Source organism: Chenopodium album, chromosome 19, assembly GCF_948465745.1.
Source record: "Chenopodium album chromosome 19, dcCheAlbu1.1, whole genome shotgun sequence".
Taxonomy (NCBI): Eukaryota; Viridiplantae; Streptophyta; class Magnoliopsida; order Caryophyllales; family Amaranthaceae; genus Chenopodium; species Chenopodium album.
In genome coordinates this window covers 10,150,803-10,165,048 of record NC_137852.1, presented here as the reverse complement: position 1 = coordinate 10,165,048, position 14,246 = coordinate 10,150,803, and the positions used below count along the sequence as shown (strand labels likewise).

At 37.4% G+C, this 14,246-nt stretch overlaps 1 protein-coding gene, 1 long non-coding RNA gene and 1 other non-coding gene across 3 annotated transcripts; 2 read left to right on the top strand and 1 right to left on the bottom strand.

Moving 5' to 3' along the window:
- Window positions 1-385: 385 nt before the first annotated feature.
- On the top strand, window positions 386-492 carry LOC145596313 (small nucleolar RNA R71). The gene has a single exon (XR_014103160.1). It is a non-coding gene; the product is annotated as a small nucleolar RNA R71 (small nucleolar RNA).
- Window positions 493-9,944: 9,452 nt separating this feature from the next.
- Window positions 9,945-13,527, top strand: LOC145593991 (PKS-NRPS hybrid synthetase cheA-like). The gene is made up of 4 exons (XM_081650341.1): window positions 9,945-10,290; window positions 10,838-12,860; window positions 12,948-13,450; window positions 13,495-13,527. The coding sequence occupies exons 1-4, from the start codon at window positions 10,240-10,242 to the stop codon at window positions 13,525-13,527; spliced, it is 2,610 nt and encodes an 869-aa protein (XP_081506467.1). The 5' UTR covers window positions 9,945-10,239.
- On the bottom strand, window positions 13,525-14,042 carry LOC145593803 (uncharacterized). The gene is made up of 2 exons (XR_014102803.1): window positions 13,860-14,042; window positions 13,525-13,773 (listed from the first exon to the last, which is right to left on the bottom strand). It is a non-coding gene; the product is annotated as an uncharacterized LOC145593803 (long non-coding RNA).
- Window positions 14,043-14,246: the final 204 nt, after the last annotated feature.

The window sequence follows — 14,246 nt, the reverse complement described above, 5'->3', positions numbered from 1 at the left end:
TAACTTGCTCTATCGAACTTCTGCATCTTGCTCAAAATGCCCTACACTTCCACAATTTTCACAAAAAGCATCATTAGCATTATTAGAAACAGCAGAAACATTAGCAACAGAATTAGGAATATTAGTACTAAGGCTATCTAAAATCTGGAAAATAGAAGTAAGCTGAGCTTGCATAAGGGTTACTGAATCAACATGATGCTTGCCCTTATTAGCATAACCTCTAGTATTCCCATATTGGGAATTATGGATCGCCATATCTTCAATAACCTGACCTGCATCATCAACATTTAAATTCATGAATCTACTGCTAGCTGCGGAGTCTAAAATTGTCCTAGATGCATTTCCTAATCCATTGTAAAAAGTTTGAATTAACTGCCACTTTGCCAAGTTATGGTGGGGACACTCCCTCTGCAGATCCTTGAATCTTTCCCAAGCCTCATATAATGCTTCATCTGGCTCCTGGGCAAAATTCTGAATGGTACTTCTCAATAAAGCTGTTTTCTCTGTAGGGTAATATTTATTATAAAAATTTAAAGCAAGTGTCTCCCAGTTAGTAATACCAAGTGCAGCTCTATTCAAACCATTAAACCACAATTTAGCTTTTCCACATAAAGAAAAGGGAAAAAGAATCTCCCTGATTTGATCCTGCGTTACCCCATTCTGCCTAATAGTATTGCAATATTGACAGAAATCTGCAATGTGAAGATTAGGATCTTCACCCTTAGCTCCACTGAACTGCTTTCTTTCTATCATCGTTATAAACTGGGGCTTGATCTCGAACTGGACTCCCTCGAGATCAGGTGTAGGAGAAAGATGTGGAAAATCCGTCAGGGATGGCTGCGAATAATCGCTAAGCTTACGAGGTGGAGGTGGTGGTGGTGTACCTATCTCTAGTTCTGAATCAGAAGAGTGCTCCGAATCACTAGAATTAGGTAATGGATTTCTAGGAATATCGTTACTCCCAGAACCTGCCAGGATCTGCCTATAAAGATTCTTCTGTCTATGGAAGGAGCGCTCGATCTCAGGATCGAATGGAATGTAACCTGATCTGGAACACCTAGGCATAAACAAAGAACTAAAAAGACAGATATTCGAACTACCTCAAAGAACTAATGTCCTTTGAGGCAAAAGAAAAATAATCTAGACTACAAAAACAATTAGAAATAAAAATAAAACCGTTTCCCCGACAACGGCGCCAAATTTTGACAGGCTAAAGTCGTATCACCTAATCAAAAATAATTACCTAAGTCCACTAGCTTATGCAGATAGGGAAGTAGGGTCGAATCCACAGGGAAACAAGTCTTTCTACTCCTAATTAATTATTATAATCTAAATTATTAAAGTAACCAATATTTGTTTGTGATTATAAACTATATTACGAAGATTATAAGTAAGGAGAATAATTAGGGAAGAAATCAATAATAATAAAGCCTAGGGCATAGGTTCACTAATAAACAATATTCCAGGGTAAAACATAATAATCAATCGTCAATGCATTAATTAATCAGATCATAAAGGACTTTCGCTACGTATTACAATCACAGAGTTAATTTACCGGTATTAAATCTCATCTCTCAAATCTCGACCTAACCATTTATAAATTAATATGCCTATTGAAACTAAGCCTAAACATTAATTCTCATCTCTCGAATCTCGAATCAATATTGCTAAACTCATACAATTAAACCTGGCCAAATCTAATTGCATAGCATTCAAACAATCAATAGGAAATCAATTAATCATTAACAATCAATAATCATAAAATTACCCCTTCATACTATTTATTAGATCCCCATAAACCCTAGAAAGAGAACTACTCAGACATAATTAAAACTAAACAAAACATAATAATTAAACAAGACATGAAGAAATTGAATGAATAAAAATACTGAGATTAATAAGAGAGAAATCGTACCAAGACGGCAGAATTACAATGGAATTTTAGGAACAAGAGAGAAAATAAGTCTAGAGAGAGAAGGTCTAAGTAGAGAGAGAAAGAATTAAAAACTAGAGTAAGATAAGTGAAAAAGAGGTATCTAATCTTGCCTAATAAAATTACGTTAATACTAAGCAAGAATTATTCGTTAAACAAAACTGAACGAAAAGTAATTAAACCCCTAAAGCTACACGCGCCCAGTCGGGCAGTGGCTCGCCCGACCGGGCCCGCCTTTTTTCTCGTGGAGCCTTCTCGCGCCCGGCCGGGCGCGTGCACCGGGCGCGTATATTGCTGGAATGGTGCCTCGCCCCGCCCGGCCGGGCGCGCCTTCGGGCGACCCATTGTGGATCCGGGCGAGGCTTTTTTAGCCTCGGGCTTCTTCCTTTGGGCCTCCGAACTCGACCCAAGTGCCTTGTAACTCCAAAACCGAGCCCTTAGTCACCGATTTGCTACCTCCAATCGGTCTTGGGCTATCGAACGTGGTCGCGGTCTTCCAACACTTGTAGATGCTCCTCGAAAACCCGGAAAAATGCTCCAAGTACGCAAATTCCTACAAAACTCAAGCAAAACTACAAAAACACTGGAGAACACAAATTAGTAATAAAAGTGGCTCGAAGGAGCCAAAAACACTAATAATTACGACCAAGGGACGGAGGTAAATATATATATAAAATGAACACATCATGAATACCGCTCTATGGATTTCACTACTCGTGATCTGAAATAATTGAAACAGTTATTGATTGTTCTTTGGTGTCAATCATTCAAAGCCTATGCAGTTGTTTTATGATAGTTAGTCGACTAAGCATATAGCTAAGAATCCGGTATTTCATGAACGTGTGAAACATATTGAGGTAGATTGTCATTTTGTTCGTGATGAGTTGTTAAATGGTAATAGTACTACCTCATATGTTTCGACAGGTCATCAGTTGGCAGATATTCTCACCAAGGCTTTTGGACGTCAGCAATTTGGTTTATTACGCAAGTTGGGCATTCGCGATTTGCATGGTCCAACTTGAGGGGGAGTATTAGAGTTAGTTTGGTTATATTTGTTAATATTGTATATATGTTAACTTTATCTTGTTAAGAGTTTTAGGCAAGTTAGGTTTCCTATTGTATTGAGTATATATTTGTAATTATTATCAATGCAAAGCCTAAGCCGTTTTCTCCAATATTTTCCCTAGTTTAACATAAATTGCAATATTCCTGAAAGAATGTCATGTATTGCAACTAATTTTCCTCAATTCTATTTATCATCAAATGTTCATTTGTATACAAGGGATTATATCCAACAATTATAATGTATAATGTTAAAAAAATTAAAGCCAGGTGCATTGTTAGGGACACTTATTACTAGTAAGTGTGTATTTAATTAATTGATTAATTATGGGTAAATTTGTAAAATTGTAAATTTGTGCTAAAAATCTTTAGACGTACTTTTTAAAGTGTGTTACAAGTATTGGGACAATTTTCTTTTGAGGAAGTGTTGTAAAAAAAAAAAAATGGAAGTATGAAATACTTCCTCCATCTCTAAAAATTGACACATTTGACAATTCATATACATATAGACTAATAACTTTTACCATAATAAATTAGTTATGTTGTTAAATAGGTACGTATTAACTGAACTATTTTATTTTATTTTTCTTATAACTAGGGTGGCTAACCTTTTTTTTTTCTTTTCTTTTCTAATTGGAAATATTAGATTTTAACACCACAAAAAAAAAAACTTTTATTTTAAACACCTCAAAAAAATTACAAAATTGGATATTACCACCACTTAACAGATCTTTGGATTTTGGATGAAACCCATTAAGCGAGCACCATAAAGTACACATGTCATAGCTTTGTTGGCTGAAAAAAGAATTTTTCTTTTTTAAAAAAACACACCTAAAACTAATACAGCCACCCAACCACTGCACCACCACCAACACCTGACCACCATCGACACCCACTGGAAATCTCTTCCCATGCCACCTACGCAGCCCCCGCCCAACCTTACTACCTATGTGAACCGTGAACCAAGAACCACCTCCCGCAGCCAGACCGACACCCAAGGTAACCCTAATAAAAAATGGCCACCCTATCCAAAACGGTCAAGAAATCGGCCACCAACGGCGAAATCTGCCGGTTTTGGGGTTGAGTGGTCGATTTTGACCCTAAAACGGCCGATTTCGGCCATTAGTGGCCGACTTCATGGCCGCTTTTAGGGAAAAGGTGGGCGTTTTGGGTTGGTTGTAGGTGTGTCGGTCAAGCTAGGGTTGCAGAATAGGGTCAGGGGGAGGTTTTTGGTATCGACCTAGGGAGTGGTTTCGCCTGAGGTGGGACCGGGGGCTGGGGCTGTGCTGGTTAGATGGGGGAAACGGTGTCTGTGGTGGTGGCTGGGGTTTTAAAAAAAATTTAATAATTTTTTTTTTCTGTTTTTTATTTTTCTTTTATATTTTAGCCAACTATACGAAGGCACGTGGCATTGTAGCCCCACTTAACGGATTTCATCCTTAAATTCGTTAAGTGGTGGTAAAAGCAAAATTTTGAGCTTTTTTGTTGTGTTAAAATAAAAGGGTGTTTTTTTTTTTTTAATTTAAAATTTATTTATAGTGTTAAAAACCATTTTTGTATTTTTTTTTGTGGTGTTAAAATCTAAAATTTCCTTTCTAATATGTTTCATATGCATCTATATCTTTCTCTCTATCTCTATTTAACACTTACAAACAAATTTGTTCAAGAGTCTATATATGTAACTACGCCAATCAAGTTGCGAATAATAAGAAACAAATGTAGTATAAAAACAGAAATGAGGGAGTAAAGTAAAAATCTAAAGAATTTAAAAAGGCACAACATTTGGGAATACCTAAATTAGAATGCGTAGACATCCATTTGTGTCTCCCAAAAACCAAACCCAGTGATGAATACCTTTCGCGTCAGACCGTAATCGAATGAAGTGAAAGTGTGAAAAGTCTAGTGTTGCGGTTAATTTTTTATTAAAAACCTTCTTTCTGTTTTCGAAAGCCTACTCTATATTATGAAATAGCCTATTCAATTTAGTTTGGTCCATGATAAGAGTCCAATAATAGTGTAGTTGGATAGGACTCGAAAAGAGCTTTCCAACGATATATTATAAGCCTAATTCCGATGAATAATAAGGACGTTATGGCCAAAATACTAAGCTGGGCCCGGTTTAGTTCTTACATACGGCCCAATCATCTAGGGGATGACCTATTATTATTCCTAAAGCTAGTAGGATTGATTATAGTCTTCTAGAATCATCTAGAAGGTTCTTTATATATCCTAGTAGGATTAGGATTGATAATTATGTATACGAGTTTTACTTGGAATAAAATAATATTTTATATGAAAATACGATTTTAGCCTTCGTACGGACTAAACAATTCAATTTTATTGATTAGGGGATTCCGTACTGAAAGCACGTTGAAAGCGCGACGGCAGGTTCGTCACCTCGCGCCTCGCGCTGCAGTGCAGCGCCTGGTGACAATTTCGTTGCCAGGAGACGAAGCTTGTCGTTGGCGACGAGGTGGAGTTTTATTCCTTTTCAAATTCTGACTATTTTCTATCGGTTTTCGGACTATTTTCCTATTAATAGGGTCCCTAGACCTCCGTTTTCCATCAACCAATTCTCATTAACAATTCTCTCTCTTCTCTCTCTTATGCAATATATAGCTTATTCTTTCTCCCTCTAGCTTTTCTAAACTAGTCTTTTACAAAAACACCATACCGCATTCACAAGATCTAGAAACACCTAGCCAAGTTCGAAGTTGCCTTCGCCCTAGACGTGAAAGGTTGATTATTTCTGAGGGTTTGGTCCCAAATTCAGTCTAAACTTTTTAACTCTTTTCTTTTTATTATTTAATTTAATTGTTTGATTTTTTATTTCATTGAAGTTTACTAACTTGTGTATTTTGTTATTAGAAAGAGGTACGAGGCTTCAAAGTAAGTAATTAGCTTACTCCCTTTTTATTTCAATGTAGAAAGCATGTTTAGATTTGATTAATTCCTAGTATCATGTTAGGATGATTTTATTGCTTTCTAGTATCATGTTTAGGGTGCTTTTTATTCTTTCTAATATCATGTTAGTATCATGTTAGGGCTAATTAAAGCTTTGATCTTTATTGTTTAGTGACATGCTAGGATTTGTTATTAATCTTGTTAGTATCATGCTTAGGATCTTGCTATTATAATTAAACCTTATTATGCCTTATTATGATTATGATATTATTATTATTATTATTATTATTATTATTATTATTATTACTATTATTATTATTATTATTATGTTGCTTGATTGTTATTATTGTTATTGCTTGATCACGTCTTTTATGCAAGTTTAAAGGGAATTTGTACTTGTAATCACGGCTAATAAGATATTTAATAATTTGGTTTAGGCTAATATGATTTTAATTCAAGTGATCGCCGACAATAGTTTTATTTGTGCATTAATATTCAACCAACATAGATTAAAAAGGTTTAGGGTTAACCTAATGATTGCATGTTAGCCACAAAGCGCACATGAATACGAGTAGAATAAATTAGAGGCCTATTTTATAGGGCGGGTTTAATCTCTTTTGGATTGGATTCATACCCTCATCCCCGAACACCAGTCTTGTTCTAGACTTATTGGAGTTGACAATCTCATGGATCGTTAAGGGGTGTAACCTTCACCTCGTGAACGGTTTACAAGTTCCTAAAATTTGTTGGCGACTCTTTTGCTCTTGTTTCATTCCCTTTGGACGCCACCAGCTTAAGTGTATGATTACAGTGGGGTTCAAGTTTGGGGTAATGCTTGAAATATTCCCTACAGAATGAATATACTATATACAAATATATTAGATGGAGAGATTGAGAGAGTAATATTTATTGTACTATATATACTCCTCCGTTTTTTAAGTGTATCACTTTAATCAATACAGTTGTCAAGTATTATTTTGACCAATAACATCTTAAATAAGCAACAAGTATAAATTACACACACACATAATAAATTTGTTATTTGAAAAAATATGCATTAAGACTAATATAATTAATACACATATGATCATATTTAATATCACATATAAAGCATAAACATTGGTCAAAATAATGCACATGAAACTTTAATCACAATGATACATTAAAAAAATTATTGGAGGGAGTAACTAGTTGTAAATTTATGCATTGCAAAAATAGTTGACTTTTCAACAATATTTTTTTTTACTCAAAAGGAAATTAAAGAAGAGTAGTTTTTACTCAAGTTTTACCCCATTACAAAAAATGATAAACCAAAAAAACTATCGGGATCTATTTTGTCATGTGTACAAAAAATGAGAAATTTTTTATTTTTTTATTTGCACAAATATTAAAGTACGAAGTAATTATTATGCAATTGCCACTAAATAGACCTTAGCAATTGTCACTCAAAGCCTGTTCTTTTCAGATTACTTTCAGTATTTCTTCTCTCGTAAACTATTCAGCTCAGTTTAGTTCAATTCAGTCAATCAAACATATGCCCTAAATAGACCTTTCCCCAAAGCTAACAATTTTGACGGAAATGGACCTCCTTTAATAATACTTACTATTGCTTATTTATTTAAAATAAAAAGAAAGAAAAAGAAAAAAGCCTTGTATTTCCCCGTTCAAAACAAAGACGAGGTAATTGAAGAAGGTCACGACTCCTCACGAGGCACACGCGAATTGATTGTAGATTGATGTTGATTGTACATTTGTAAATCATGATTCATAATCTTTGCAAATTCAATGTTCAGCGTACACGCTGTCCAAAGTATGTCACTTCACCGTTGTATTGGGATCCATCATCAAATTCGTGAATTTGCCACTGATAGTAAGAATCACAAAGATAGAAAAATAGGAGTATACGTAATTTATAATAAAGTACGAGTATTTGCCTTATTTAAGACCAAAGGAATGAGAAATACGAAGTATAGTTTAAAATGACATACGGAGTAAGATTTTTATAAAGGAATAATATGTCACTTGTGAGTTGTGAACTTGTGATCAAAATGACACCAGGGTAAAAATGAATAATTTGCAGTACTCTCTTTATTTTTAAAAACTTGCTCCACTTTTCCCTTTTCGATAATTTTTAAGTACTTACTCCAATTTCTTATTTAGAAGATTTTACAATATTTAATTCATTTTATCATCTAATGACATATAATTCACAACTCACAAGTGACATATTATTCCTTTATAAAAATCTTATGTCATTTTAAACTATATTTCTCATTTCTTTGGTCTTAAATAAGGCGAATACTCATACTTTATTTTAAATTACTTTTCTATCTTTGTGATTCTTAGAGCACCCTTATTCATGAAATATAAAAAATTGTTCATGTTACTATTCATATAAAAAAAAATACTTTCTCTCTCATATACATAAACCAAACAAAAAATTTCCAACATCCTCGTCTTAACCATGAACCAATAAACAATTGTTCGTGTTACTATTCACCTACCCCACCTCAATTTATCTTTTTACTTAAGATTAAAATACATACATAATTAACAATATATTAATCTCATTTAATATGTAATTTATTGTTATTACCGTAAGGAAAATTTGTCAAAAATAACACCACCTTTAATCGGTCTTCCCTAAATAACACCACCTTTTGATTATTCCACAATAACACCACCTTTGATACACATATGCCAAAAATAGAACAAAAAACATGTGACCTGTATTACAGGTTACAAATGACACATGTCACATGTATGAAAAAAAAAACTGAAAATAAGGAAAACTCCTCCCCTTAACGGTAGCTAAGAAAAACCACCACCATCGGCACCAGCCAACCTCCGTCCCTGGAGCCCCCACACCCCTCCCTGTCCTCCGCCTCCACCCCCATAGCATCCAGAACCACCAATTCCCCTCGCCGGCATTTCCCCTCCCCTACCCCCTACATCGCCACTTAACCACCACAATCCCTCACTGCCTTCCACGAATTCTTCATCAACTAATTTAAATTGGACTCAAAATCATCACGATAACCATCAACAGTAAGAACCCATTAACAAATTCTTCTTCATGCACATCTTCAGAACCAAACCCTTGAAAATCAGAACCAAAATCAATGGCTATTTGAGCAGGGGTTTGTGCTATGATGGTTTAGGGGCAACGCGGGTTTAAGGGAAATGGAAGCATCGGCAAGGAGAATCGGTGGGTGCTAAAAACTGAAAATCGGTGGGTGCACGGGGGAGGGGTTTCAGGCGCCGGCGGTGGTGGCTGCCTGGCAGGTGGCGTTGGTGGGAGGGATTTTCTTTTATTTATTTTTTTTTTAGTTTTTTTTTTTTTTATTTTAAGTTTTTATTTTTTTTTTGAAATTCTAAGGTTTTTTTTTTAAAAAAAAAATTGTTAAAAAAATTGACCAATGATAGTTTGACACGTGTTACAGGTAACCTTTTTAATAGGTCACCAACCAGTCATGTTTTATTTTTGGTAGATGTATATCACAGGTGGTGTTATTGTGGAATAATAAAAAAGTGGTGTTAATTAGGGAAGACCGGTTAAAGGTGGTGTTATTTTTGTGTGCCTCGTCACCTTCTTCAATTACCTCGCCTTTGTTTTGACTTTTGAACGAGGAAACACAAGTTAAGGACTTAAGGTCTATTTAGTGGCAATTGTGTAAATAATTACTTTAATATTTGTGCAATAATAGTAAAAAAAATAATAATAATTAAATTTCTAATTTTTTATACACATGGCAAAATAGATCTCGATAGATTCATTCAGTTTACCATTAATGAAGAAGCTCACAAGCAATTCAAGAAGGGAAAGCTTAACTTCAATGGATGAGGTAAAGCTCATCTAGCATTTGGCCGAATAAACCTTTGCCCTTTATTTCTCCTTTTTTTTTTTTTTTTTTCTTCGGGTAAAACTTGAGTAAAAACTACTCTTCTTTCCTTCGAAGTAAAAATAACAAGAATAAATTTAGTTAGTAGAAAAGTCAACTATTTTTGCAATGCATGGATTGATAACGGGGGTTGTTAATTAACGCCCACAAATTACTCAAAACGCCCGCAAAATTACAAAATAATTACGATATTACCCTTGACTCTATTTCTTACCCTCTTCAACTCTATTTGTTATCTTCCATCCCTTTCATAACTCTAACTCTCAAAACCGAGCTAAAGTAAACTCTACCACCACCGAACACCGCCACGGTTACCAGCATCAACACCACCGCCAGTACCACCAACACCCAACACCACTACCACCACTATCACCACCACTATCACCACCACCACCACCACCACCACCACCAGCACCACCACTATCGCCACCCGGTTACATGTCGGAGGCGGAAAGCAGGGTGTCCACCCCGCCGGACCCACTTGGTGAGGTAAATTTTTAATTTTTCTCGCCGAAAATGTACAAAACCGCCGAAAAAACCGCTTTGACCATGGTCAAAACGCCCAGGAAAAGCGGTTTGACCATGGTCAAACCGCCTAGGACAACCGGTTTACCGTGGTCAAAACGGGTTTTCTAGGCGGTTTGACCATGGTCAAACCGCTTTTCCTGGGCGTTTTGACCATGGTTAAACCGCTTTTCTTGGGCGTTTTGACCATGGTCAAACCGGTTTTCTAGGGCGGTTTTGTATTTTTTTTTAAAAAAAAATCTTTGCTTTAATTACTATTATTATTATTATTTCTATTATTATTATTTCTATTATTATTATTTCTATTATTATTATTATTACTATTATTATTATTATTTCTAATATTTTTATTATTATTATTTCTATTATTATTGTTATTATTTCTACTACTATTATTGTTATTTTTATGATAAGTAGAATTAAGTTGTGATCATTGTTGTGATTATTATGTTTTTTATTTCCATTATTATCATGGTTATTATGCTAAATTTCATGTTATTTCTTTGTTTAGGCGTCATTGCCGGATTATGGGGGTGATGGAGTTGACTACAGTGCAGTCTTTATAACGTCAACGATGTTCCCAACTTTTGAAGAGGCCTTTGAATGGGCTCAAAACATCTCTATTGGTTGCGGCTTTTTCCTTACAAAGTCTTCGTATAAGACACAACGAGATGGTCGGCCGGTCAAGTATCTGAAGTGCGATCGTGCCCATAGAAATACAGCCGAAGACAGGGATATGGAGAATGCTGTACGAAAAAACACAAAAAGAAAGGGTATCAAATGTCCTTTTCGGATCAAGATCACATGTGTGGTAGATGATCTTGGGTGGCAAATAATTCCTGTATCTGGTTTGCATGGCATGCACAACCACCCTATGATGGTTTATCGAGAGGGTCATAGACAAGTGAGTGGTTTAAGTCCGGCTGCGAAGCAATTGGTTCGACAAATGAGTTCAGCATGTGCAAAACCTAGTAACATAATGGCAGCTGTGAAAGATGCGTATCCCAATGAGAACCCTAACATGAGGCACATCTATAATTTCAGAAGTCGTTTAAGGGTTGATGATAGTGAAGGGAGAGATGTCGTAAACCAGTTTCTTCACTTGGCCAACGAGCACAAGTACGTTAGTTGGGTAGCTGCTGACCCCGACACACGTGTTGTCACCCATGCCTTTATGGCACATCCAGAGATGGCGAATATGTTGCGGACTTATCCACATGTCATAGGGATGGATTCCACATACAAGACAAACAGGTACAACATGGCGTTCTTCGAGATTGTTGGGGTCACACCGACAAACCAAAACTTTTTGATCGGGTATGCTTTAATGAAGACAGAGTCTTATGAGAGTTACAAGTGGGTGTTGGAGAAATTGAAGCTGTATATGGGTTTTGAAGTGACTCTTACTGCGATTCTAACTGATCGAGAGTTGGGACTGTTGAAGGCGGTGAAAGAGGTATTCCCAGACACAGCTCACTTGTTATGTAGATGGAATATCAACAAAGATGTGTTGGCCAAGGTATATCATTTGTGTAAGAAAGATATGGTGTTAGCTGAGAAATTTAGAAATGGGAGGTGGTCAAAACTCATGAATGCAACAACTGAGGCTGAGTATGAATTTGAGTTGCGTCAAATGAGGGATACTTGGGGAAGATCATGGCGTACCGTTGTGGATTATGTGGAAAAAACTTGGCTTGTACACAAGGAGAAGTTTATCTTGGCATGGACGAATCAGGTGTTGCACTTTGGCAACGTGAACACGTGTAGGGTGGAGAGCCAACATTCTGTGCTTAAACAATGGCTCGGTAGTTCCAGAGGGTCGTTGGATTCAATATTCAGTCGTGTGCACCGCGCCACAGAGGGTCTGCTTATTGGAATTCGTCATCATTTGGAGGACTCCAGACGACGAATTGGAGTGGAGTATAGGGGCATGCCGTTGCACAATCTCAGTGGCCATATGTCCTTCCACGGTCTCAAAATTCTGAAGCATGAGGTGACCAGGATGAGAGAGTTATCTGATGATGTGTACGAGCGATGTGGTTGTGCGTTGTTGATGACACACGGCCTACCATGTGCTTGTACCATATATACCTCGATTCAGGGTGGCACGGGTTTATATTTGGATCAGGTCCATCCTTTTTGGAAGACTCTCGTCATTGGGGATGGTGTAGGCATTCATACTTTTGCTGATGAGTCGGAACAGGACACTGCACAATTTAGATCCCTAGTTGATGAGGTTCTACAACGCGACCCCGGTTTTGTGCGGAGTGTGAACCGAGTGTTGTTTGCGGAGCTTCACCCTGAAGAAGGAGATTACGAAGAACCTGAGATAAACGAGACAACCAGTGGTCGACCACAAGGCCAGCAGTGGTCCTCGTCTACTAGACGGGATGCAAGTGGGTTCGAGCACATTCCGAGCAGTCGTAGTCGTGGTCGTGCTCGTGGGCGAAGTCGTGGTAGAAGCAGGGGTCGTTCTACATCCAGCTCCGGTCGTGGAATATCAAATGAATCTGTAAACATGAGGACGCCACCTGGTATAAATTGTTATTATTATTAATATTTTTGTACATTACGTAATGAATGGCGAATATGTAATTAATGCGTTGATGATGTATTTACAGGTAATCAGATGAACATCGACGAGTTTTTGTACGTCGATTGGTTTCCAAATGTCATGTTGCCGTATTTGGAAGGATGGGTAGACCCTATCGGTGATGGCAACTGCGGATTTCGTTGTGTTGCAGAATTCTTTTGGGGTAACCAGGAGGAATGGATATTGGCCAGGACTGTGATTGCGAATGAGATAACCAGGCATCCTAACGTCTACTCTCACATTTACGGTGATCAATTGGAAAATGAGGTTCGTCGTATCACGTGGACTGGTGGTAGGTGCACAGGCGACCATTGGATGGCAGTGTTTCAAGACTTGTTCCCGATCGCAAATCTGTTCAACGCTGTCATTATGCTATTCGGTACAGGCATTGATGGTGTAGGTGTGTATCCATGCATCACTGTGTTACCGTGGAGTGCCCCGTCCACTTCCACGGGCCCGAGTAGGGAGCTTGCACTACTAACGGTGGGGAACTATCACTACGTGCGGTTGCAAATGTCTCCTAATTTTCCTGTTCCCCCAATAGCCGGATTTTGGTATGACGTTCGTGAATTTAGCGTCCAAGATTGGGACCAACGATATGCAAGTAGGATAGCAACATGGCATAATATTAATAGAAATTCTACTTGTAATTAAAAACGCAATTTAAATTCCAGTTTTAATTAGTTTTTAATTACAATTTTAGTTATAATTAAAAATTACATTAAATTCTATTACATTCTCATCATTGCATCCCACGCCGCAATAAGCTCCTGGGCCTCAACCACTGTTGGGGTGACCTCACCGCCCGTGTCTGCAATGAATCGCCGAATCACATGCATGGAACGACCCATCCACTGCAAAATACAAAGCAAACAATCATAACGTATAATATTTGTACAATAATAAAATAATACAATGATGCACTTCATAAAATACTTACGTAATCAGTGTTCGTCCTCTCTGGAACTGCCGGAGGGGCTAGTTCCGCAGTATCGCAGATAAGCCGAGGATGGGAGTACGTAAAAAACCATGGCAAATAGTCAGGTGAGCATGTGGGAATCTCATCTAGTAGAGGTGGATGGACATGCAAGCCGAGACAGCAGCTCCCAGGACCGAACTTCTTCCATAAGACCTAACCCCGAAAAGTGACGCTGTACGACCGGACATTAGCAGGTCTATACGCCTCGTCAGGGACAAAACCAGGGAGCGGTATCCCCTGCACGTGACCAAGATGCCGTAAGACCCTGTCTGGGTTATACGGCTCGACGATGTCCCGACACTGTATACAGCCCATGTAAGTGGTCCTCGGGACGTCCTGCGCAGGGGT

Excerpts from the sequence above, each read along its gene's own strand:
- LOC145593991 (XM_081650341.1), top strand. The coding sequence starts at position 10,240 with ATGTCGGAGGCGGAAAGCAGGGTGTCCACCCCGCCGGACCCACTTGGT. Across the intron at positions 10,291-10,837 it reads CGCCGGACCCACTTGGTGAG|GCGTCATTGCCGGATTATGG; the intron begins GTAAATTTTTAA and ends TTCTTTGTTTAG. Across the intron at positions 13,451-13,494 it reads AAATGTCTCCTAATTTTCCT|CGTCCAAGATTGGGACCAAC; the intron begins GTTCCCCCAATA and ends TCGTGAATTTAG.